At 43.2% G+C, this 25,486-nt stretch overlaps 1 protein-coding gene across 16 annotated transcripts in view; it reads right to left on the bottom strand.

Annotated features, from left to right (window-relative positions):
- The window catches only part of KCNMA1 (potassium calcium-activated channel subfamily M alpha 1), a 720,350-nt gene that overhangs the window by 80,168 nt on the left and 614,696 nt on the right, over positions 1-25,486 (bottom strand). For 11 of the 16 annotated variants that reach the window (XM_053922057.2, XM_024561262.4, XM_071221238.1 and 8 more), the window contains one exon: positions 13,349-13,442. In XM_053922057.2, coding sequence (XP_053778032.1) covers positions 13,349-13,442 — 94 coding nt within the window. Of the gene's footprint in view, positions 1-13,348; positions 13,443-17,833; positions 17,921-25,486 lie in introns of all 16 variants that reach the window. The other 5 variants (XM_045196202.3, XM_024561263.4, XM_053922055.2 and 2 more) reach the window with 1 other exon arrangement.

The raw sequence follows: 25,486 nt of genomic DNA on the forward strand, positions 1-25,486 counted from the left end.
CATTTTACCAGCTATGCAATCTCTCAGCAAGCCCCCCCCCAACAACACACACATGGTTATTATTAGCATTGGCAATGAAGAGGAAGGAATAGGGATAGAGTCTCATGCTGACTGACTGGCATGAGGATGGAAAGCCAATTACTTGCTCTTTCTGACTACAACTTCTGACGTGATGTTCTTTGCAGTAAAAGCTTTAACAAGCTGCACTTTAAATATTTTAGCAATTTGCCCAATCAGATTTTGCTCTTCCCGGCTGAAGCCCTTTAAAGATTCAGCAGCATGTCACTTCAGAGCAGATTGACTACCAAATGCCCACATCTGGAATACATGATTTCAATACTAAGCAACCACTTCTCTCCTTGCCTTGACAACTGCATTTGCACGAACCGCCCAACGATGCTACTCCCCACCCCACCTTCACCTCCAAATGCAGCTTTCCTTGCAGGACAGCCTCAAGCTCAGACGCTTAATAAACTTGTCTTGAATTCACAAGGCTGCATTCACCCTCTCTTACCTTGTTTACTAGTTGAAAAGGAAGATGCTTATATCTAGTCCTCCCCTCCTGTGGAATGGCAGAGCCTCACCGACACCCTTAAGCATTACAATACAATCAGGTCTAACACGCTTATAGCACAAGAAATACACCCTTGCATCCTGGGACACATCCAAGTCCAGATTCTATTTCCATTAGTGATGCCGTACCTCAGTTTTGAGGTAGGTTATTTGGGTTTCTACAACAATGACCACATATAAACTAGAATAAGATCCCAGGCATAGCTAGCTATCTGTGCCATGTAGCAATTTTTGCTGAATAATACTGTCTATAAACCTATTTATAGTTTTGAGATTGAAAATATAAGTAGGTTTAAATTCCAAATATTTACTGTAAAGTAGACAATTTTACTTTTTAATAATCTACTTCAAGCATCAAAGGTGACCTTTATTTAGTTTTTGGTGTTTCTCCCTCTAAGATCTTTCTAATACTTCTTACCTATAGGTTCAGAACAGAGAGCAGCAACAGCCCCTCCCACATGGTCCACGGACCTAGAATGAAGCTTTCAGAGTATCCACCATGCATCCCAATAAGCCTCCCACCCCACCTTAGATGGGAAAGCTCTGTATTTATTTATTTCTGAGAATTTGCTTTCAAGCTATGCCACATGGCTAATACCATGTGAGGCAATCCTGCAAAGCTATCTTCAACAAACATGCTAGATTAAGATAGGAACTGTCATACTGGGTCTTAAAGGAGAATATCCCCTCCCTTGGAACAGCATCTCAGTAGCTAGATTGTTGGGGGTCTTGTGGTGTTGTAAACTACCAGGCTATCTTTCACAAAGTGAACTCATTCAAAAATGATAAAATAAAAAGGCAGTTGCTGATAAAACTAGTCACAGATTAGGGCAAGAGCAAAGTTTGGAGTTTTTGTCCTTGAAGAAGGGGTAACAGCTTTATAGATCTCCATCTGCTCTCTGGGATAAGTGGATGAATAGGAACCACAACAGAAAAGAGGCTTGAGAAAATGAACAGAATGAGTCCTTCCCAGCCTAACAGAACATATTTGAGTTGCAAGAGAATCTTAATAAAGTTGACCAAAAGATAAAGAGCTGTGTTTATTGGTTGGAGAAGGAGGACTATCTCAAGAAGTTCTGAGGACTATTCCCAGCACATTCAGGAACTAAAAGATACCCAGGACAATGCTTGTGTAATATCAGCAAACAAGCAAATGATATAGCAAGCAGACCAAAATCTCTTTTAGACAATGTGTCTTCACTGAAAGGACATACATTTTGGTTCCTTCGCTTTCTGGGAAGAAATCATTCCTTGGTAACAGTGGTCTCCAACCCTCATCTTAGAAAAGTAAAGCTTAGAAAATAACAAGCCTGATGATCAATTACTCCTCAAGAAAGGGAAAAAGACAGCCTTGTTAACTGGAGTGAGGGTCTGGGGACACGAGGTATAATTTGACACTAGGGCTGCAAGCCACGATTGGCGCTGGAGCATCCTGAAACCTCTGAGGGGGTCTCAGCAGTAGGCCAGGCTGCACTATCTACTCCCCACGAGTCTTTCAGCCCGGCCTAGCTCATTTCAGTATAATCATCCAGGATTTTCCTCAACAGGTCTGACCTTAGAATCACCAAAAATCTCCCAGACCAAAGTTATTTTCTTTTTTGACCAGCCATGTTATCTGGAATTTGAACTTTGGTTTCTTGAACCAGCAAAGCAACCAATAAACATACATCCCCTATTCTGAGCCAGGAACAGATGATACTGTAATGAGCAAGACATAGTCCCTCATTAAAGACAGGGTCAAAATATAGTAGAGAGAGAAAATGTCAGTCAATATTTGTGACACACTGTGGTAAGTGTTACAGCAAAGTAATGTACAGGGTGGTATGAGAACACTAAGAACAAAGCTGTTAATTGCCTGGCATTTGAGTAAGACTAAGGAAGGCCTCATGGAGAAGGTAACATTTGATCTAGGCCCTGGAAGGTGGAAAGGACTCTCAGCATGTTTTCATTGTTAATCCATTAGCAGCCATTAGGACCATCTCAGAGAACTGAGGCCCAAATAAAGAGCCAGAGAATGGCACCTAAAACCATGGTGGCAGGTGGCAGCTACAGTACCACCTAACCTGGGTACAGAAAACTCAGGCCAGACACACTACCTGGCCTCACATGGCAGTTAAGTGGGAGATGGATTCAACTGACTGAGTATGACTGACTGAGAGCAGACCAGGAGCAAAGCATGATACTGAGGTAGAATAAACATCAAGTTTCAAAGATAAAACAAAACAAAAAAAGAAATGCTATTAAAAAATTGAAGTTTTTTTCAAAAATGAAAAGAGATGTTTCCCAAGGCAGTGGATTTCTCATCATTTGACATTCCACAGGAGCTGGAGTTATAAAAGGTGTTTTATTATAAATGTTGGGTAAGCCTAGAAGACCTTTAAGATTTGAAGCAGTGTGCTCTTCTTAGGGAAACAGGTGTCTAGAAGAATTTAAGAAATATTGAAATACTGTTGGGCATCAAAAAGTCAAAGGGCTGAGCAAGTGAAGAAAAGCTGTTGGAGCAAGGGTGGGCAGTAAGAAGCATGAGAGACTGACAACTTTTAGAGTTGCATTAGGGCTACAACTGTTCCTCATTCACCAAATTCCACTGTCTGGGAGGAAACTGGGAATGTTATTCATTCCAGCAGCACAACAAGCTGAAGCTTTGGTCCAAACAGGATAAAGTTCTTTACCACGTCTTTCCTGTAGTGACTGCAAGTACCTTCAATTGGCTTATGCAGTGGAGAGACCTGTCACATCAGTAAAGAGGGAAGAGTTAGCTGTCCACAGCAACCTGTATATCTAAATTGAGGTTTTGGGCATTTATGGTAATAGAGGTAAGTCTAAACATTTGCCACTGAGCACAACCAACATTGCTGTGGTCAGGACCAGGAGAAGAATCGGGTAGTTTGTTGCACATGGGAAAGAGGACCAACAGAAGCCTCCCTGAAGAAAGCATCCAGCAACATCAGTTAACAGAATGATGAAAAGAATGACTTCCACAGGCTCACAGACAATGCTCCAATGACCCCTTAGTTGGAACCCAAGGCCAGTAATAGATATTGCTTTTCACATCTTAATTATTTATGTATTTTCTCAACTCACAAGATAATCCCAACTCCCCTAAAATGCACCAGAATTAATTCATGACTCGTTTGTCGCTTACCACTTAGCCAATGAATATGCTTTATGTTAGGGCAATAGAAATTCTATGAGGGGAGGTATATCTGCTGCTATATAGTTTTTAAGGGCTAAACTGTGTCCCCCACAAAGTCTGTATGTTAGAGCCCTAATCCCTAGTACTGCAGAATGTGACCGTATTTTGAGATGGATTCTTTAAGGAGGTAATTACATGAAAATGAGGTCATCAGAGTAGGCCATAATTCAACACAACTGGGGTCCTTATAAGGAGAAGAAATTTGGACACAGACACCTACAAAGGGAAACTGATGTGAAGACACAGGAATAAGACAGCCATCTACAGGTGGAGGAGAGAGGTCCGGTACAGGTCCTTCCGTCATGGCCTGAAGGAACCAACACTGCCAACATGATCTAGGACTTCCAGATTCCAGAACTGTCAGAAAGTAAGTTTCTGTTGTGGTACCCAGTCTGTGATACTTTATTAGGGCAGCCCCACAAAACCAATACAATAATCCAGCTTAAAGAAAACAGGCATTGTATCAAATATGAGTCCATTGATGACCCTGATAATGCTTCTTGCACCTTAGTCTCATCTGTTCAGTTAAGGAAGAGGAGTATCCTGCCATCAGTTTACGAATGGAAATATACCGGAAATACACAATATCTTAGTCAAAGAGCTTGAGCCAATGTCCCTCTCCTCCCCAGCATAGCCCACTATCCCTAACATACACACTTAATTAGACCTACCCTACCTGAGTGGGAACTTCTCTCTGGTCTTTAACTTACACCTGTATTTGAGGATCAGTAGCTCTGACAGGCCAACCCAACAGAAAGAGGAAGCCTGGACTCTCACCAGTTAATTTGTTCAATGGAACCAAAAGTCTATCTCCAAAGAGAGTGCTTTGGGGTGGATACCATGGAGGACAGGAAAACACCTATTTCCTTGGTGACAATATAGCATAGTGGCTCCAGGGCCAAAATGTCTGTCTTTAGGTCTTGGTTCATCTACTATTTTCTACAGTGTGCCTTGCCTCAGTTTCTTCATCTGTAAAATGGGAGTGCCAATCATTGTCATGACTTAATAGATTTGATTTGAGGATTCTACAAGTCAAGTCCTGTCACGCATATTTGGATGCATGGGACACAGTGGAGAAGTATCATGGTGAGGGTGGCACAGCTAGCGAGCAGAGAGGCAAGGCTTTGGACAAAGAGGTCTTCCTGACCAAAAGCCAGTGCTGCATGGCCCCCATCCTGCCCCCTCCCACTTGCAGGAGGCAGCTGGATATTGTTCACTCTCCTTTGCAGTGCCCCAAGCCACTGTGCCCTAAGCTGCAAAGACCAGCATCATGAGAATTTATAAAAGGTACCACTTGTGTGAATAACCAGTGAAGAATGATCCCAAAGCCCCTGTCAGGACAGAGTGCTCAGGAGAGCCTCAATCATCAGCTGGGGCTTGGTGAGCTTCTGTGTGTCCGAATATCTGAAGGCTCCCTTTAGCAATACCCACATTTTTATACCAAACAAGGAGCCCCGGTGAGTTAAATTTTTCATATCTATACTTCTTGAATCTCAGCTGATACCTCCAAAGTCCACAGCTAGAAATTAAGCATGCCTGACTTCAAATAAAGAGTAAGAGATTATTGTTCTGAGGGTTTGCAGAGCAAGGAATGCCACTTGCCATCAATTAATCTCAGGAAGTGAACTAAATGCCCTGCTACAGCAGAAACACAAAAAGCTTGCCTTGAAGACAACAGCCTAAAGCAAAACCACAAATCCCTTTTCTAGCAAACCTGCTGTGAGGAAGCTGTTATTATATTTTAAAGAGCACAGTTCCCCTTGCGGGCAAATAAAACAAAACCCAGTTTTTTCTGTGGCAGTAGGTTCAGCACTGGAGTTCAGAAATTTTACATTAAAAGTAACAAACCAAAAAAAAAAGTTATGAAAGAAAAAAATTAACAAAATAGTTTTAAAATTATATCCTTTCTCTCACTTGATTTTTAAGACCTCATTTCTCATCACATAAGATGCCTTCTATCATTAAAAGCAGGCTTGGGAAACTGTGGGCAAATTTCTCATCTCTGCAGGCTTTTCATCCAGTGGCAAATACTAGTTTTATTGAGTATGTATCATGTCAGGCACTCCAGCAGCTATCAGGACATTTCTGAGGCCTCAAAGTTTGCTTCAAATGTTCTGCCTGAACATTTGAAGCTGCCCTCCTAATTGTTTCCCTTCCTTCCAGGAGCTCCTACAAAAGTGAGAGATCCTCTTTCAGAGGTAATATGTGCATCTCTGCCTCACCTATTAGCTGGTAAGCTTCTTGAGGGCAGGAAACTCCTATTTCACTCTTCAGTGTATTTCCAGGGCCCAGCAGATGACATGGTAGATGTTCAATAAATAACCAACTAACATGAGGAGCTAATCAATGATTTCTAGTCTCCAAACACTTTTCAATGAGTCAATGGAAACTCATCCAACCTTTTATGGAGATCAGAAAATGTGTCCAGTGAGAGCCCACTCACCGTTCATACCTTGTGACAGTTCTTTTTTAAAACAACTAAGGCTCTTGCGCTATTTTCTACTTTACAGAGTCTGGATTTGAAGTAGGGCATCGTGATCTGAAGGGAGACTCTGAAATACATCTGTAACAAGTCAGCCTGCCTGGAGTGTGCCTGGAGCCAGTGGCTGCAGCTGATGGGCACGGAGGACTCATGTCTGATGTCCAAGGGTAGTCAAGGCAGATGTTCTTAATTAAGCAACTACTGAGTACTCCAATGCCAAGCATGAATACTTCTGAGAGGAGGCCCCCGTCACGTCATGCTGCTCTCTGTCCTGACACATCTCAGCAGTAGTGCTCAAAGTGCTCCCCACCCCAGCTGCAGCAGCAGCACTGAGGACCTGGAGAGAAATGCGGATTCTCCAGCCCAGCCCTGACCTACTGAATCAAGCTCTAGTTTAACAAGGTACTCCAGAGGATTCCAATATATAGCAAAGCTTGAGAACCACTGCAATCAAGTTTTGCCCACATAGAGAAACTACATGGTGAATCAATCTTACCAAAGTCAGCAACTGTTGGAGAAATACGGACTAGAAGTCTATGGTTCTATTCAGTAAGACCAGCATAGAGTGAAGCAAGTGAGGGCCTGGGTGCAAATTTAAGGAGGTGCTGCTTATGCCTCACCCCAGTCCTGACCCTCCTATTCAAATGGCAAATGCTAGGACTAGTGACCAAAGCGCACCCAGGTTGCCTTCCCGTGACTCTCCGGAATGTGAGAGGCTGTCAACACTTGATGGGGATTCCTAACCAGCATACCACACTAGTGACTCTTGCTGACCTCTCTATCTATGAGCCAATCAGCAAATAAACGTAAAAAAGAAAACGAAATATTAGTTCTGGTAAAGTGCAATAGTTCTTCTTTTCTACCCTCCTGTCTCCCCTTCTCCTCTCCCACTCCAGAGAAGACAGCATGGCAGTTGGTAACTGAGTCCTTGAGTGCAACGTTCATGAGTCTCAGGCCACGCGAGTGGGTCTCTGGCTGTGCTGGCCACAGGAGACTGGAGAGGGTCTCAGGCAGTGACCTCACGAGGACTCACATTGGGTTTTCGGCATCATAAATGATGTGCCTCATTCTGGCTGCATTTTATTTCTGGGTGTATAGTGTTTGCTGCTGTGTTGTAAGGGTCCTGACTTTGGGATTCTGGCTCTTCTCTTAGCTCATCCTTTTGTCATCTCTCCTGAGACATGGCTGCCCATTGTCACTGCCCTCATCTCCCACCCAATGGCCATCTATGGAGTCACCTTGAAAAAAATTTTCAGGCCAGGCTTTCGCCACTCTGCCAAAACTAGTGTCCTTTTCCACTTCTCTGTAACTACCTAGTTAAATTTTCTTTTGCTGCCTAACAGGTATAAGTCAAGAACTACTGTCACCTAATATGCCATTTGTTGTTAGGCAGCCACTATTCTCAGAGGAAGAAGGAAATGTCTGCTATTATGTTTGGGGGACATCTGGGAGAAATGACATGATCTTCGGTCCTAGAGGAGAGTGTACAAGATGCTCTGGAAGCCAGAGGACAGGATAATGACCCTCTGCTGAGCACGCTATGCCCAAAACCAGTGTCAAGTCCACCCAAGTCTTGGTATGATGAGACCCACTATTTCTGTCTTCTCCAGTTCCATGGGGCCTGTCATCCCCTATTTGTCTGTGCATTAGGAGGTAAATATACTTAGCTAAGCTGTCCATGCTTTCCTTCTTTATTCTGCCCAGTGGAAGGAATTGTGAGAGCAGCCTTCTGCCCCCAACTCTGCCTGGGTTCAGGCCAGGTTGCCATCTTCTATTACTAAGACCTTTTAAGCTGACAGTCCTAACAAAAAGACCCCATGGAAGAGTCAAAGGAGAGAGAAGGGGACTTAACAAGCAGATGAGTTTATTTGACTTAATGATCAGTAAATGCCTAAGAGGATAATCTGTTTTCCTCAAATCATGTTTCTCCTCCCATTCAGACAACAAATGTCAAATATTTTCTCAGTCTCAAAACATGAAGCTCCATCGCAGTGTTTAATTTTTCTGTTTTTGGTATCATCAATTATCCTTGCTAGCCCAGCTGGGGGTTGTGTCTTTGGTAAATTGTCTACCCGCCACATCCTGCGTAAATCCTCACAGCCCATGCTTCCCAACCTTACTCCAAGTTCCCTGAGCTCCTGGAGCAATGGGTGTAACATGGGCTGATGTCCCAGGAGGTGAGGGACAAATACCATATGATCTCCCCTTTAACTGGAACATAGTCAACAGAAGAAAAAAGTAAACAAAATATAACCAGAGACACGGAAGTTAAGAACAATCTAACAATAGCCAGAGGGGAGGGGGTAAGGGTTTTCAGGAACTCCTACAAAGGACACATGGACAAAACCAAGGGGGAGGTTGGAAGCAGGGGAGGAGGGTGAGTTTGGTTGGGGTGGGGTAGAGAGGTGGGGAGAAAATGCAGACAACTGTAATTGAACAATAAAATAATTTAAAAATTGAAAAAGAAAATAAATAAAAAATGAAAAATAAATTAACCGCCCCCCCCCAAAAAAAAGAATGCTGTGTGCCCTTCTTGGGAAGACTGAGTAGCCCGCTTCCGGTCCACTACCCATAGCAGTTCCTGGGCGGTTGGCACCCAAAGGGCCTTGGCAGAGGCTGGGGTGGGCTGGGCCTTCTCTTCCCATCTCTGCTTATGTAACATGTGTCTCTGGAGACCCCCGATGGAGGACTCTAAATCCTTCCTTATTGTGCCACCAGTGGCCCTCCCAAACACCAGTTAGGGCACTGCCTCCTCAAAAATCTGCCAGGGTCCCCCCGATGCCTATGATAGGACCCCATGCTCCAGCCAAACCAAGTCACTTCCTATGGCCTGGGCACTTTCCCTGTTTCCCGCGTCAGGCCGCATAGTGAAGGAGTTAATAATATGGGCTTGGAAGCTAAACCACCTGGGTTCAACTCTTCCTAATTAGGTAAGACTTACTGGATTTATGACACTCTACACCTGTGACTCAGCTTCTTCATCTGTGAAGTGGGGAAAGAGTGATTCCTACTCGTGCAGTTGTAGTTAGGATTCAGAGAGTTCCTAAGCACAACACTCTTGGAATGATGCCTGACACTCGGTAAACAATGAACAGGGTGGGTACTATTAGCAACAGAGAATTCTCCTCATCACACAAGGCTAGGTTCACTGAAACCTTCTTCACACATAGGTTCAGCCTTCTAAACCAGAGGTGATGTCGGCCCACTCTGTTCTCACAGCCCATGCTAGTAGATATCCTAACTGTTCCCACTCTCTTTTGCTGACTCCTACATTAATTAAACTGTGTTTTGAAGATAGACACCTCCTCTAATCCATGTTACTTTATACCCCTCAGAGATCTTCTACAACACCTCTTTGCCAGAGGCTGTCACTAAACATATGTTGGATGAAAATTCGTCTGAGAAAAGAAGAGAAGCAGACCCCTGAAATGCAGACTTGGTGGGTTCCACCAGAGGCTACAGTGTGAGAGCCCAGGCATTGCCTCTACACCATCTATCCACCTAAGGGATAGTCTCAGCAGCCAAAACACACTGGAGAATAAAACAACTTGAAAGTGGCCGTGGAAAGAACTGAGTATGATTGTAACCTGGGCACAATGTAGGGAATCCATGAATCTAGTAAAAATGGTGTCAACCGTACTTTTTTTCCCCCTACAGGGACTTCCTAGAGAGTTTTCATTGGATATTCAATAGGGTCTGTGAGAACCACCTCCCAAATTAAGAACCCTTGACTTAGTTATTTAGAGACAAAGTTCTTGCCCTGAAGAGCCTTAGTACTGCAGGAAGACACAGCTATCCTTACAAGGCACAAACCACCAACTACGGAGAACAGAGCATTGGGTGCTTGGTGAGTATGGAGGAAGCTGGGGAAGCTCTTTAAATCATTCTATGTGAAAAGATCAACAAGGAGGCAAATAACAGGAAACTGGGAACCTCTATGGCCCACTCCTCCGCAGGGACTATGAAGTTCAGGGTCATCTATTAGGACACAGGAATCCCTGGCTTGGAGCACAGACATTCACCATGTAGCTCAGTCTGACTGCAAGAGCTATTTTCTGTCAGTGACTAAAAAACATACTGTCAGTATCCAGACACACAAAACGAGGCTGTTCACCTAATGACTGTGCAGAGAGTTAAGTGATACTTAAAAATTAGGGTAAGCCTGATGCCAGAACAAAAGGGAGACAGAGACCCATTAGCGCCGAGTCCCAGCAGTACTGTATGCTGGCAGGTAGTTTGCAAGGAACCCTCTTGTAGGAGCCTGTTTTATTTGCAAAAGCCACAGCGGTAAATTAAAGCCCATCCTCACCCATTCTGGACTCTCCAGTTTCTGTTGGAGCTATTCCTATCACTGCCCCATGGGCCACTAAACCTGCCCACATTCAGAATGATTGATTCTGTTCAAACAGTGAGCCACAAATTCATGTTGAAAAACCACTTCAAATATGTCATTAGCTTCCTTTATGGATGTTTCAGGTCATAAGGAGTAGGACCTGGGAGTCGTATCTTCTGTAGAGTAGAAGGAGTGTTTGAAGAGGTAGATGAACCTGGAGAAGCCACAGGGTACTACTGCGTGGGCCCCTCTGTTTTCTTTCAGTCAACAAGAGGGATCTTGCAAAAACAAGGTCCTGGGAACCTCAGGGCCAGTGCCAGAGAGTCAAACCCAACAAACCCATGGTTCTCCATTCACAGACTGGAAGAGAAGGAAAACAGATTGGGCTTAACACCCTGTCTTTGCTGCCACGTCAGAGCATGGAGAACACCTAGGACACAGAAAGTAATGGAGAAGTGCCTGAGACCTTCTGACCTGTCACAAAACAGCCCGTTCCAGCTGAGAGACCCTTGTGGCGGGTAGGGTAAAGTATCCTGGTGACAGGAGCTGTGGCCACAGCAGCAGCTCAAAGGCAGCAACACCAGAAACGCAAGTTCTGTAGCTTGGCAAGTCTCAGCTCACCGCCTGACCCACGTTTAGCAATTCTGATGTACCACGGAACAGACAGCTCCAGCCCAGGTTGTCTGCCTCTCTCAGCCCCTCTCCAACAGGCAATGAAAGCTAGACCCACTTTGAAAATTCTCCCCCATCATGCAAACTGACACAGGCATGCTTTTCAAAAACCCACAGCCAATCTGTTGATCATTACTTATTTACAAAGGCCTTCAGGCAGAAAGTCCTGTAAAAACCATACTTGATACAGTATACACTAGCTTTTTCTGCTTGTGGAAATAAAGTCCCCTCAAGGCTACCTCAAACCATCACTTTCTATTGCAAATAAAATGTAGCGTGTAACACTAAAGTATTTAATATATATGGTATAATATATCTACAGGAAAGGCATTTGTGTGGAAGTATGTTACCCTGGATTTGGTAATTTGATGTTTTGCTGAAGGCTACGACTTAAAAAAGCTTCCACCACGTACAGAAGACCTGTCATCTTGGTACCCAAGAGCCAACAGAATAAAGAAGTACCCTTAAGCAGCAAAACTTTGACACAGCTTTGAAGCATATGAAAACAGTGTAACTCCTCAGAATTATTATTACTCAAGATCAAAGAAATGAGCCATACTTTACATAGCAAACAGGGACAGGGAATTTGGCTCCAAAGGTTTCAGATTTTTCAGACTTCTCTTTATTTATTTATTTGCTCCTCTAAATTTAGGCAGAAGAAAGCGCTTTTCTCTACTTTAAATGGATAAAACTATTAGCATTAGATAAGGTGATTACCTAAAGGTGAGTAAATAGGAAATGCATGCTAGCTTGACGGACTGGCTTCACAAGAACGAGAAGCGTGGCAGTTGGCGCATTTTATTCCTCTCGTGAACTGTAAACAAGCATGTAAATCAGCAAGACTGGAGCAAGACTGAGTAAAGGGGAAGGCAGAGAACTGTTAAGAATATATTTAACAGGAAGAGATGGTTATAATGGAAACAGTTATGGGGCTGGGTGAGTCTTCCACAGGAACTTGTGTCCTCTGCTGCATAGAGAAGGACTGCCCACCATCATTCCAAAAAGGAGCTCGAGGAGGGCCAGGAAGATGTGAATGTGTGGGGTAAGGGGCAAAGGAGGAAAAAACCACCATTGTTGTATTTCAATAATGAAGGGTAGAAGAGTGGTCAATGCAGATGCAAAGGGAAAGGTAACATCAAGATGGCAGGTGTTTCCACGGTGGTGACCATTTCAGGAAGAGCAGTGCCAATCTGAGATCAGCCCCGCTTCACTGAGGTGACAGAGAGTTAGGGTGTTGGAAGGAAAAAGCGCTGGGACTGGCAGATGGATCAAAGACAAAATTGGGAAGATGAAAGGTAAGGAAGCCAAGAAGAGGAACTTGCAGAACTCTGTTGAAATTTGGTTTCACTTTCTATTTCTTAGAGGAAGCCATAGTCAACATAGAAAGAGGGAAGGGAAGGACGAGAAGGAGGGAAAGAGGGAGGGATGGAGAGAGAAGGAGAGGAAGAGGGGGGGGAGAGAGAGAGAGAGACCACGCTGTATTCCATAATTAATATTGCTTTTAGCCTGAGCAGATCTGTATTACTTTTGAACTTTGCTTTGGCAAGTCCACAGATTATTAGATTTTTTTTCTATCAGTCGAAATCAATTAACAGAAATTTGATTTCAATGGACAGGATAAAAGGAAGGTAATCTTCAGGTTCATTTTTGATTGTGATGATACATCTCACATATGGCCCTAAGTACAGACAACAGTCCTCGGAGGGACTCCAGCAGAAAGAGAATAGCCAGAGGCGAACTAACCACATGAGTTCCTCTGATTGGTTGCCACCATCATTAGTGCCACTGCTGTTTAGGAACTACACACAGACAGGACACTGTGACAGCTAAGACTTTAAAGCCTATGTATTTTTCAAACAGCTTTTCAAACTGTTTCTCATGACAGAATTTTTTCAGCTCTATCATTAACTGCTGACAAGCTGACAGAATAAATACTCCAGCCTTTAAGAAGCCATCTAACGATCCCGTCCCCACCCCCCTACCTCCTGCTTGCTGGAGAGGGGAGGCCCTGGGCCTGGGCAGGGTGGGGAGGGTGAGAAAGGGAAGAGAAGGAGCTAGAGGGGAACCCCCATGGCCGAGGCCCCCTCCTTACCTCATCAGCTTGGGCGAGGAGCTGGGGGAGTTCCGCATGCCTCCATTCCGTTGCTTTTTTTTTGGTGACAGCGTTGAGGGCTGCTCATCTTCAACTGGAAATACAGGCAGCTCATGAGATTACGAACAGTTTGGGGCAGACTGAGAAATACAGGCAAGATATCAAAGGACACACACTCATGGCTCAGTCACTCACTAGGAACTCATGACTGTCTTTTAGGACCCAATGACAAAGACCAAGTATGTTAGTCCAAGAAGCCAGCTTAGGAAAGGTGAAAGCATCACCTCTTTTCACTCCAGCATTTGAACATGCACTTGAAACGGACTACAACAGTTTGTAAACACCCTGCCATAGAAGAAAAGAAGTACTGATTTATCTGAATACAGAAAATATTTATATGCGGACACACAATCATTATTCTTAGAGATAATTTTGGTTACTTTGCTTGGGTGGGTAATCAAAAGGGGTTTCTCGTAATCAAAATCAGAAATAAAGTTGTATTTGAAACAGCAGCACAATAGCTGACAGCCTGCTGCTTCTGCAAATGAATCAACTTCACTGATTCCTAAGCCCTGCACGCCAGAGGAAGAGCCTTGGAGAGAGGCAAGGATTTGAGGCCTTGACAGCCAATGTTTCAATCACTGGGGACTGGGAACATTGGAGCATGCTAGCCCGAGAATCCCTAGCCCAACTCAGCTCTTGTCCCCACACTTTCAGAAAAGGAGGGCTGCGCACAAGGGGTCTTTTCTTAACTTAGTAGGACAGGAGGACCGGGCTGTGAGGTTGGAGAACCTGGCAGGAGAAGAGCACCCAAATGGAGGAGGAGGTTGCCATTGAGTGATATCTCTGATGATGTGGTGAGGGGAGGGAGGAAGGGAGGGCAGCACAAGAGATTGGAAACCAAAGGCTCTTTTCCAAATGTCTAAACTACACAGGTCGCTAAGCAAAGTGAAGCTTCGCTCACACACAACACAGCATACTCTACTGCCTTTGCCCAAAGACACCCACTAATAAGCTTTGTAGATGTATTAGCCTGCATCATGCTTCTTTTTAAGAGAGTTGCCTGATAATTAATAGATGCGTACCCAGCCTGTCACCCAAGGGCATTGGTGGCAAAATTCTAGTCCTTCTCTCCCCACCCCCACAGTTCAGGCTAAAGCTGTAATGTCAAAGGAAATAATAGGATCCTTGGATTCTTATAGTTGACTGCAACACAGACTGGAAGGAAGCACCCCTGAAACCCAGAATGCACAGAAGTTACCTTTAAGGTTAAGAAGAAAAATATTAGCAGTGACAACATCAAAAGATGCTTGACATTTATGTTAATGGTGTACAAGTCTTAGGTTGGGGAGAAAATGTCATTTCAGCTACTTGATATTATCCAAAAGACTCATATCAGCACATGCATTATATGGTGCTTCCCTGAAAACCCTGAATAAATTTAGTATGTTATGATACATGGTTCCAAAGGGATTATAGTAATCCAAGTACTCTCTGCACCTGCTTCAAAATATCATACTTAGCAACCCCCACTCCCACAATTCTACTGCCAGTCTGATGTTGCCTAAATTCTGGCTGACACAGGGAAAGGGAACAAGAATGTGGCTCAAGGTGAGAGCTATTCCAGAAAGAATGAAGGCAAGAAAGAGCCTGTACATGCCCACAGCCCACTAACCCTACCACCTGCACCCCATCTCCCCAAGACGCCCACCCTTGGGCTGCGACCGTATCACTTAGGGCTCCAGGAAGAAACTATGTGCCTGGGAGGATAGTGCATCTTATCAGAAATGAGCATCCACAGCAAATCACACTGAAACTAAACAGCACTTACAAGATTAAAGGAAATAAATACAAGCCACATAAATGGGATTGAAAAAAATCACTTAGAGTTGATATGCATCTCCCGACAAGCAAACAGGCACTCCGAGCTTGACCTGAATTCATCTTCCTTTCACAGGACAGGGGGCCACGCATCCCAGGCAGGAACAGGGTAGAAAGGCAGTGAGGTTGAGAGTGAGGGAGAATGTGTGTGTGTGAGTATACTTAGGCACATTCACCATCTTCAGATGGGGTAGAAAATCTTGCATTGACGCCACCCATAATGCAAGGTCATCCTTTAAAGTGGAGCGCTTGCAATTCTTGTATGTTCAGGGGGACCTAGATTAGTCAAGTCCCACGCCAGACTAAGTATCATGTGTGCATGGGAGTGAGTCTAATGGGGGTGAAAGTTCTCTTCTTCTCTCTCACACAAACTTTTTAATGGTAGGAATGAAATATCCAAAAGGGTCTTTTACCTAGTCTACTATGGCTAACTTTATATTTATTTGAGGTTGCCAGATGTTGCCATGGTTGTGTCTCTATTAGTTAAGACCTGAAAAAAAGTCACACTCACTGGTATTTCCATTGAATTCTTTTGCTTAATTTTTGTTTTCCCATTTGCACTGGGTCCACAATAAATAACCCTCTTTGGTTAAAAGCCCAATATCCTTGCACCATGTTGCCATCTGTTTACCTGGAGTGATGTTCAGATGGAAGACGTTCAAGTTAATACCTGTTAGCCAGGTCCAGACGGACACCTTGTTCTGGTGCTACAGTTATGCCTCCTTCTATGCAAGGAAACTATTTATTTTCATTGCAACTCAGAAAGATCATCCATCACAATCATACTGCATCTAAACTGGGATTTGTTCTCTTAAATGAAACTCGTGTTCAAAGATTTCCTCCTCTACTCTCGGCCTCGAAATGCAGATCTGTTCCCTGAAGAGATGGGGAGAATGTCTCCAGCTCAGAAATATGAATGCTGTGGAATGGAGACTGTTTCGTATGGCTCAGGTCCCACAAGAGAAGCAGGGATAACTTCTTTCCCATAAGTAGGATATAAACCATATTTAATTATTACCCTCTATATAGATTCTATCAATTTCAGCATATTTAAAGAAAGCAAATCTAGAAAAACTTTTAGTTAAGCTATACAATATAATTTTCATTTTATGGCTTCTGTAACTACATGAGAGGAATAAAAATTGAGTTAAAAGGGAGACTTAAATTTACATCCTGTCAGCTAAGACAAATGTATTGAAGGAATGGGCAAGCACCTGACGCCAACGCACATTCACAGGTTCATGTTTAGCCTGCTTTTTGGCTAATTACAGTACACCTCTGTCTCCAGCATTCCTATTCGCAGCACGCTGTGGAAACCTCAGGAAGATACAATCTGTTAAAGGAACCTGACTTACCAGCTTCTTTAAAACACAAACAAGTTCAGGAATCCAATGTAGAGTTTTTATAGGGGCAGAACTCCATCCAGTCTCCAAGTACTCATAAAATTCAAGGGCTTGTTTTTGCACATCCCTAAGTATAACGCTTAATGTGCTGTTGTAACTTCCCAGTGCTCGCTTGTCTAATAGGCACTGAATCGAACGGTTTTACAGTTTGGGAAGACTCAGCGCTAGAAAAATGTCAGGCAAGTCTAATGAGGCTTCAGATCCCTTGGTTGGCGCTAGAGTTTAATTTAAAGTTACAATGATGTTTTAACATGTTTGCTTATACTTGACTAAAGAGGATTCATTATTTCGATGACATAACCTCCAGACAATGTTCTGGGAATTGATTTAAGATGTGGTGGTAATTCCAACAGCCTTAATGCAGAGTCGAACATCTGTAACAACATTTTACTCGACTTTTCATCGTCATTCTGTTTTCAAGCAAAAGCAAGCAACATCTTCCAGAAACACCAGCCAGAACTCTGGGCTTACTTCAAGATGATCATATATTTTACTGAGTTTTTTTTGTTTTTAAAAACTTTATTTATTAGCCTAGCCTGCTTGCAAACAGTGTACCAAGGTTCACCAATGCCTCTTTGTGGGCCCTTTGAGTAAAATGGGCAATGATTTCAACTTTCAGCTTCCCCAAATAATCCAGTGCCCGACACAGGATGAACTCATTGCTCAGCTCCAGCCTGGGGCACATTCCTTCTTCCCTGTTTCCTCATCAGGGTTTAGCGGGATGATGCCCTTTGAGACTTAAAGGTGAGTTTGTTGGCTGGAGTTAAGAAATAGTTCAAAGCAAATAAACTCAGAAATGTAATAAAAGGCAAACGACCCATAAACATGAGTTGACTGGCTATCTCCATTACGTTATTAATCACCACATCTGGAGAAACCCACATCTGCACACACTTAGCAGGTCATTAGTAATGTCATATTCACACTGGAATCACTCAGAGTAAGAGGCATGCAAAGTGGCTTGAACGTAAAAGGCATCTAGCTAACAGGGCTAGTTTGCAGGTATGGTAGTTTTAATTATTATTTATTATTCTTTATGGTTTTTCTCTTTGGTATTTTGCTACCCATTACAAGCTAAATGCATGCTGAAATCCACAGTAGTGCATCTGTCTTCTTCAACTGAGCTCAGCATGTTAAGGTAGAGCATAGAGGGGTGCAGGGCAGTTATTAAAAACTGGGATGGGTTCCAGTACTCTTTCACCTGGCTTGGTCACAAGCCGAGAATTGTGAGTTGCATTCTTGTACTCAAATGGGTCTTTGGAATAGCGTGATCTAGCTTCAACCTTGACTGCCAAACAATAATGAGAAAAGAAAATGGAAATTAATCCTTTGTGAAATTTTTCATTAGAAAAGTTGCAAACCAGTTTTAAAATGGACTAGAATTATAGCTTTAAATTAACATGAAAGTTTCTTCCTCACAGCTACATCGAGAGTTTTTTCTTTCCTTTTCTTTTACCCCAGTGACTTCTTAAAACTCTTTTTGCCATGTTACTGTCATCAACGTCAGAAGGGATAATATATCAGACAACAATCTTGTTTGTGCCGTGATTTCCAAAAATATACAGGGTTCCCTTCTCCCTTACAACCTACACAGATATGGAAAACTGAGTTTAGCAGCAAGATGAGACCCATTATCTCCTGAAGTCTGCAGAAGTGGATCCCACTACCTGATCGTTATATTCCAAGTCATCAACCTACAATGTTAACCTATCATTTCCATCTTGAACCACTGGCTTGGTCAGCCCCTTGGTTGCAATACAGCTGCCTAACTTTCATTAAGTGCCATGGGTTTGCCACTCCTAAGAAAGGAGGATATGTAGTGTGTATGTCCTTGTATCATGAGTGACCTCAATGAAATGTGGATGTGTGTTGTTAGTCTTTCAGGACGTGAATGTTGCTTTATTAAAACTGAGGGTAAAGAGAGGGCAAAACTGCTGGACTAGACATTGAGCTCTGTGCTTCTTGATTTCTGTGGGTTTATCAAACTTTCTCCCCAAGAAAAATCGTATCAGTCTTACTACTACAGTCATTTTGCAATATATAATTCACAATGGGCAACCCCTTTTAATATGGATGCCTAAGACTTTCACCAGAAAGTCTGGGCTACTGAACTTGAGGGTCTTAGAGTGTGGCCACATAAGAGCAGCCTGGCACTGGAGCACAGGATGGCACTTGCTTCACGGAGGGACATTTCCTGTCTCCCAGTCATAGACTACCAGAACCCTGGCTGCCTGGCACATGCACGAGACTAGGAGAGGGTGAGGGTGTTTCTTTTAGCAAAGAAGGAAAATCAACCACAACAGGAAATGCAAGTGCCAGATAAATAACCCATAGGGTGAGTTTGTCCCTATCATTCCTGTAAAGGAGCACTTGACTGCTGTTTCAGGATGCGTCCCGTGGCAGGGAATGCCCTGTGTCCAATCAGTGAGGCTGGGCAGCTGAGCATGGCTAGAAGGTAAGACAGCCACGTTTTACGCCAGTGGGCAGCTCAATATCTGAACATGGGAGTTAAGTGGGCAATATCCTTGGAGTGAGAGTTTCTGCTCTGGCAACTTGAGATAACATGTATCACCAAGAAGTTTGGTAAACACTTTGCAGTATTATTGATAAGATCAATCCATAAAGCTATTTTTGAAAGACCATGATGAATACTAATATACAGGTAATGAAAAGATAAAAGATATTGCCTTTCAAAAGCAGTGGGAACAATAACACCTCCAACGTATACATAACTTTCTACAATGGAGCAATTGCTTTATCATTCATATTATCAGGCAGGATAATTTCACAACTTCTAGCTGAGAAAGAAAAAGTACATTTATTTGGAAAACCTAGAGGGAATAAGTTAAAGAAAAAAAAAACAACCTGCCATTATATGCAATGAGGATGGAAAGTATCTCCAAGTGGCCCACCTGCCCCAGCGCCCACCCAGGAAGCGCCTGCCCTGCCAACGGCAGAGGCGGCAGGGAAGGGAGGCTTGCTGGAGCTTTTTCATTTCTGGCTTTTGTGGAGCTAATAGAAGAATGGAGAGAGAGACTTTAAGGAACAATAGGTTATGTAGAAGTTAATCACAGGGTATATTTCTAGCTTTATTCACTGCCTAGGAAACCTGAATTGTGTAAGTTTGAGTTCATCAACACAGAGTAATGAAAGAATTCAGCTCCTACATGGGAGAGAGAAAAACAGTATATAAATATAAGAACAGATTCTACATGACCTGCATTGCAATGTTTTCTACAGAAACATTGTGGGCCCAACGAATCTTCTACAGTCAAACTGGGTAGATGTACCTACCATACCCACCCCCCTCCATCCCATCTCAAACCAGAAGCCTGATCTGTATGTATCTTGGTTAGAGTCCGACATTGATCAACGTCCCTGTATCTAGAATCTCAGCTCATACATCTTCACTAAAAACTTGACCTGCTGTAATAACTTCCCCAATGCTCTGTTTTACTCAGTATTTGTTAGAAAATTCCTTTTGGAGATCTAGTTGCCTTTTGCTCTTTTCCTTCTCTTTTTCTTGGAACAGACTATCTCCATCATGTCAAGGGCAAAGAAAAGTCTCACGCAAAGATCACTAGGTATTAGCTTCTCAGAGACAAGACAGAGATGAGCAATTAAAGTCTAAGAGCAGATATACAACCAAAATGAGAAATGCAAGAATTTCCTTTAATTATTGCTATGGAACTTGGAGACTGGAAAGGTAGTAGATGAAAGATAACTGTTACTTTAAATTAAACTGGGGAAAATGTACAGGAGTCCAACAAAAACAGCCCCTTTTCAACTTTCCTTCTCTCCCCACTCCCAACATTAACAAGCTGGTAAATGCTCTGCAGCCAAAGAGTGTACCAGCCTCGTTTATGTAGCCCTGGCATGGGCAGTGCATGTCTGCTGAGGTTAGGGCTTCAGAACAGAGATGAAATCTGCCAAGTCCCTAGCACTAAGAGCTCTCTGCCTTCTTTCTTCTTAGATTTCTCAAGTTCAGGGGTTGGTTAGTAAACTGTAGTCTGGAACATGTTTTTGTATTGCCATGTGCTAAAATGGTTTTTACATTTTTAAATGGTTGGGGAACAAAATCTAAGAAGAAAAATACTTATTAACACATTAAAAGTATATGAAATTCAAAAGTAGTGGCTATAAATAAAATCTTACTAGGACATGGCCACAGCACTTGTTTACCTGTTGTCTGTATCTGTTTTCCCTTCACAACCAGAGAGTCAAGTAGTTGCAATGGAGACTGTATGGCTGGCAGAGCCTAAAATACTAGCTGGCCCTTGCTAGAAAAAGTTTGCTAGTCCCTGCTCTTCTTGCATTTTTTTTTAATTTCCTGTTTTCAAAAAAGACAATGTCTCCCCAATCTGCCAAGACAACCAAATGAAAAGAAACAAACATGGAGCCCACTTTAAAGGAAGAAATTGGGTGAAGTCAGGAGGGAGAGAGGCAGTTTAGTGCCCATAATGTCCCTACCATCCAACCTACTATTAGTTCTGCTGGTCCCCTTGCACTTGAGGAAACCAGGCAGGTGAGCTTCCTCTTTTCCAGATCAAGCTAAGTTAGAGCCATCCACCCTGCACTTTGAGAATCAAGGTGAACCACATCTACCACGAGCAATTCCCTGAAGCAGTGTGTAGGCTGCGGGTCCACCCTGCAAGAGCCTGGACAAGACAACAGATTAACCATTAGAGTAGATATGTTGAAAATATGCAGCTTCAACCTTTCCCCAGTTAGCTCAGAGCGATATATAGATGATTATTTCAACCGTCAGCTGCCGCATAGATTTAAACCCCTGCACAATAACTCCTGGATTCATCTGCCCCTTGTCAAACTTGCACAGCTTTAGTTGGAGGATACGTGGGGTGGCAGTTTCCCTGTGAATCCGGAATGATCCAGACGGCTGCTGTCTCTTTGTTAACAGGAAGCCAAACTGATGAGTTTGTAATGCATTTCTTATCAAAGGTAGTTTCAGAAAACGTGTCCCATCAGTTTGGCTAGAATTTCACATAGACTAGATTATGGGCTTAATCAGAACATCTCTGTTATTTTCATTAGGAAATAGATAATTTGCACCCATCCCATTAAAATCACTTTATGCCAATGAATTATGTATTTATGAATTTATAATTATCCTTGATTTTTCCCCTCTTGCAGTATACTTAATAAAATCATCAGCTGGAGCCTACAAAGCAATAGTGCTTAATAGATACAAGCATGCTAATATATTTTTTTAAGTTAATGCTGATCTTTTTGAGCTGTGTGTCTAAAATGATAATTGTGAATAAAGGGATTGTAATTTTCAACTCACATGTTTAACGAAGACAAAATGGACTGTAATGGAATTTATGGAGCCTGTAAGGGAACTCTTTTTCTAATACGGTTTATTATCAAATAGATTTGGATTTACTGAAGGACAGGTCGGGTCCCTCTGCAATGCATCAGGAGAGAATGGCTGTAAGTTGTAGAACACTGTTCCCGGGGCGTGGAAAGTGTTTGTGTGAATGGGAGCAGCTGCCAGTCTTCTGCTGTGCTGACTGTTCTAAACCCTACCGACTTGTGAAATCCAGTACTTCAATGTTAGTGTTAAAATTGCTATGTATCCTCTTTATTTAAAATTCAGACATTTTATTCATCACGGATTTTTTTTCTTTTTGCATTTTGATTTCTCTAAACAATACTGCATTAAGTTGTCATTTACCTTCATTACTGAGGTTTTTGGTGCCCCCTTAAGTTTGGTCCCCAAGGTAAATGCCTCACTCCAGTCCTGGCCCTGCCCTGTCCACCTCCCAAGGGTGGCCTCCCTGCCGGTTCTGCTGCCCTGCCCGTCCTCACAAAGACGTTCTCGTACTCTGTGTCTGCACATGTGCCTCTAGGCTCCCTTGTTCAGGACCGGACAAGGAGAACATAAAACAAGTGTTATTCTTTTGATCACTTCATGGTGTTTGCATGAGGTTGTTAAGGAAGACCCTTGTAAGAAAGGCTTCCTTATGGATTTATGAATTGTCAGACTTACAAAGGAGCAGAGAAGAGACCCTGCTGCCTCAGGAGTCTGAGCTAGGGAACCTGCCGGGGTGAGAAGCAGGAGAGAGAGAGGCACAGGTCTCTCGTGGACTTTGTTTCACGCTTCCATCAGACTCTCCTGGCTAACACAGTTTGGATTCACATCACCACTTGGGGGCACAACTTTTTATTTGCCTACATGTTTTGACTCAGATGCTACCTTTCTTCTCTTTTTGCTTTTCCTCCCCTTAAACAGCTTCCAGTAAACATGACTGGCAGAAAATGTCAATCATATTTTCACTTCTATTTTCACTTTATTATATACATTTTTTAAATTAATGCTTGCCCCAATGATTCTATTTGAAGACCACCCTAGAATCTAATTGTCTATATGTGAAATTATTTTCTAAACCATAAGATGTTATACAGGTAAGGACCATTATTATTAATATCATTTTTATCATTTCATCCATAAGCACCGTATTTTCCATTGAGCCAGTTGTGTTAAAAAGCCCCCGAGAATTCTATTATGTATTCCAGATGGTTGCACCAGTACTTTCTCTGAAACTCAGATAAAAGCAAAATGCATGGGTTTTTAGTGCAACCCAGGTACACCACATGGCCCAATGAAGAATGTTCTGCCAGAACACTTTAGGAAATACTGTATGCTTTTAACCTTGGGAGGTAAGACCAGCCCCAGATTGTGATTTTACACTAAACACAGCATTTAGTATATTTCTTAAGGGCATAGTCACCTTCTAAAGATGTTCTTGAACTATGAAATCATTATCTGTAGCCCACTATAATTTATTTCAGACACATCCCATGCAACATTTTAAAATGCTAGTGCATGGCGGGCCCCTTTCTGCTCCACACCGTTAGAAAACAAGGTGTGGTATGCAGGAACAGGGCCGGAAGGTTAGGGATGTCCTGGCCTCACCTTCTTAGGGCCACAAGAAAGTGACATGAACAGGCAGACCTAACATGAGGGCCGCAGTCTGCTGACTTCTGACACAGATCACTCACTGTCAGAATTCTGCTCACGAGAATTCATCTCCTGGATTCAGGCCACCCTTCCAAGTCCCTCTGACCCTCACTAGAATTCTGATCTCAGATAAGTCACTCAACTCCACAATGTCCCAAGATCTGTTGTTATCCCCCATGGGATAGATGAAGACACACCAAGCTGGAGCTGCTGTGGGGTTGAACGAGACAACCAGAGACCACACACCATCAGCCTGAGGACTGTCCTGGGTGCTCTGCCTGGCACAGCCCTGCTGGTTCACAGGGTTGTTCGTATATGTGGGACAACCCGTAAGTCTGAAGATGTCTATAAATTACGGATTTCTAATTCCTGTTTTAAAATCATGCAGAAGACTGGGCTTCCATTTCAGGGAACTGTCTCGTGGGGCATGAGCTCACCACCTGGTCAAATCCCCCAGCATGGTTTACTGTACCCCAGCCATTGGGTAGGTACCCCCCTTCCATCTCTGGCCCTGGCTCCAGCAACACTCAATGAGAGAACGATTCTAAGATATGGGAGAACCGCCTGCAATTATCAACTTATAATGAGCAGCAAGGAAGTAACATTTAAGTCCACGGGCTCCAAGGCTACACTGCACAGTCCAAACACAGCTATTGGGCATATTACCAAACTTCAGCTTTCTCACCTATAAAATGGAAATAATCAGAGTACTTTCTTCAGAGGGCTGTTGCAAACATGCATTGAAAACTTGGAAAGTGCTTAGAAAAGTTTTTTTGGCAAGCTCTTGATAAATGTTACCCATCATTATCATCTTGGCTTTGAGAAATCAAAGTTAAGAGTTCTCGACCGCTGGGTCCTTTGCCACAATGTCAGTCTGCTTTCTTCTGACTTTGTTCTACCCAAATGCACTAACGTTCTCTCCACTGCTCCAAACAACTCATCAGAACAAGGTGAGATTCGCCACCCCCACCCCCATCTGCTGCATCTTGTTCCACTGTCACCTTTGTCCCATATTTCACATGGTCCCAATGAACTGCTCAGGTCAAAATAATCAGGCTATGCCAAGTGTCATAAAAACAAGAAAAGCCAGAAAATGTTTAAATGGGCCTCAATTGGAGAAGGCTGGGACCATTCAGGGTGATAACAAATGAAAATCAGATGGAAACATGGAGAAACCCCACTGTTCCCTCTAAATTACAGGAAATTCATGCTGCCTGCTTGTGATGGGCTCTTTCCCTTGAATTTCTGGTGGGAGGTCATGGAATTGGGGTGTGCACGTGGGAGATGAGGGGATGGGCAGGGGAAAGATAGGGTAAAGGAGCAATGACTCCTTCACTATTTCTCCTTACCAGGTCTTTACCTACCTACTCTACCCCCGCTTCCAGTACGTTAGCCTTCCTCCTCTAGGAAGCCTTCCCAGATGACTGTAACAAGGCAGAATCCCTTCCTTCTTCAGCTCTCATCTCACACTCCTCTGACATCTCTTTGTGTTTTGCATTAAAATTTGTTTTCCATTTCATGTGTCCCACTTCCCAACTAGACTTACAAGGTCCTGTCTGGTAGTTTGCAAATCTCTGAATATCTCATTATGCTGAGGCCCTGGTAATGTTCTGAATAAATATCTCCTAGTTCCCAGAGAGGCAGTGTTGCAGAGGGGAGAAGCATAGCCCAGTGGTGAGGAGGCTGGGTTCTAGTCCTGGCTTGGATCAACTGTGTGGTCTTGGCAAGACACCTCCCCTCCCGAAGGACTGGCATTAATTATGTATAAGGACCTTTTCAGCTCCGATTTGTAATGGTTCTGAGCTTAACGATCTTTTCTGTTACTTGACGGCTATCACAGGAGCCAGCCATGGACCGAAGGCCTCATAACTC

The sequence above is a fragment of the Desmodus rotundus genome, chromosome 4 (assembly GCF_022682495.2).
Source record: "Desmodus rotundus isolate HL8 chromosome 4, HLdesRot8A.1, whole genome shotgun sequence".
NCBI classification, from domain to species: domain Eukaryota; kingdom Metazoa; phylum Chordata; class Mammalia; order Chiroptera; family Phyllostomidae; genus Desmodus; species Desmodus rotundus.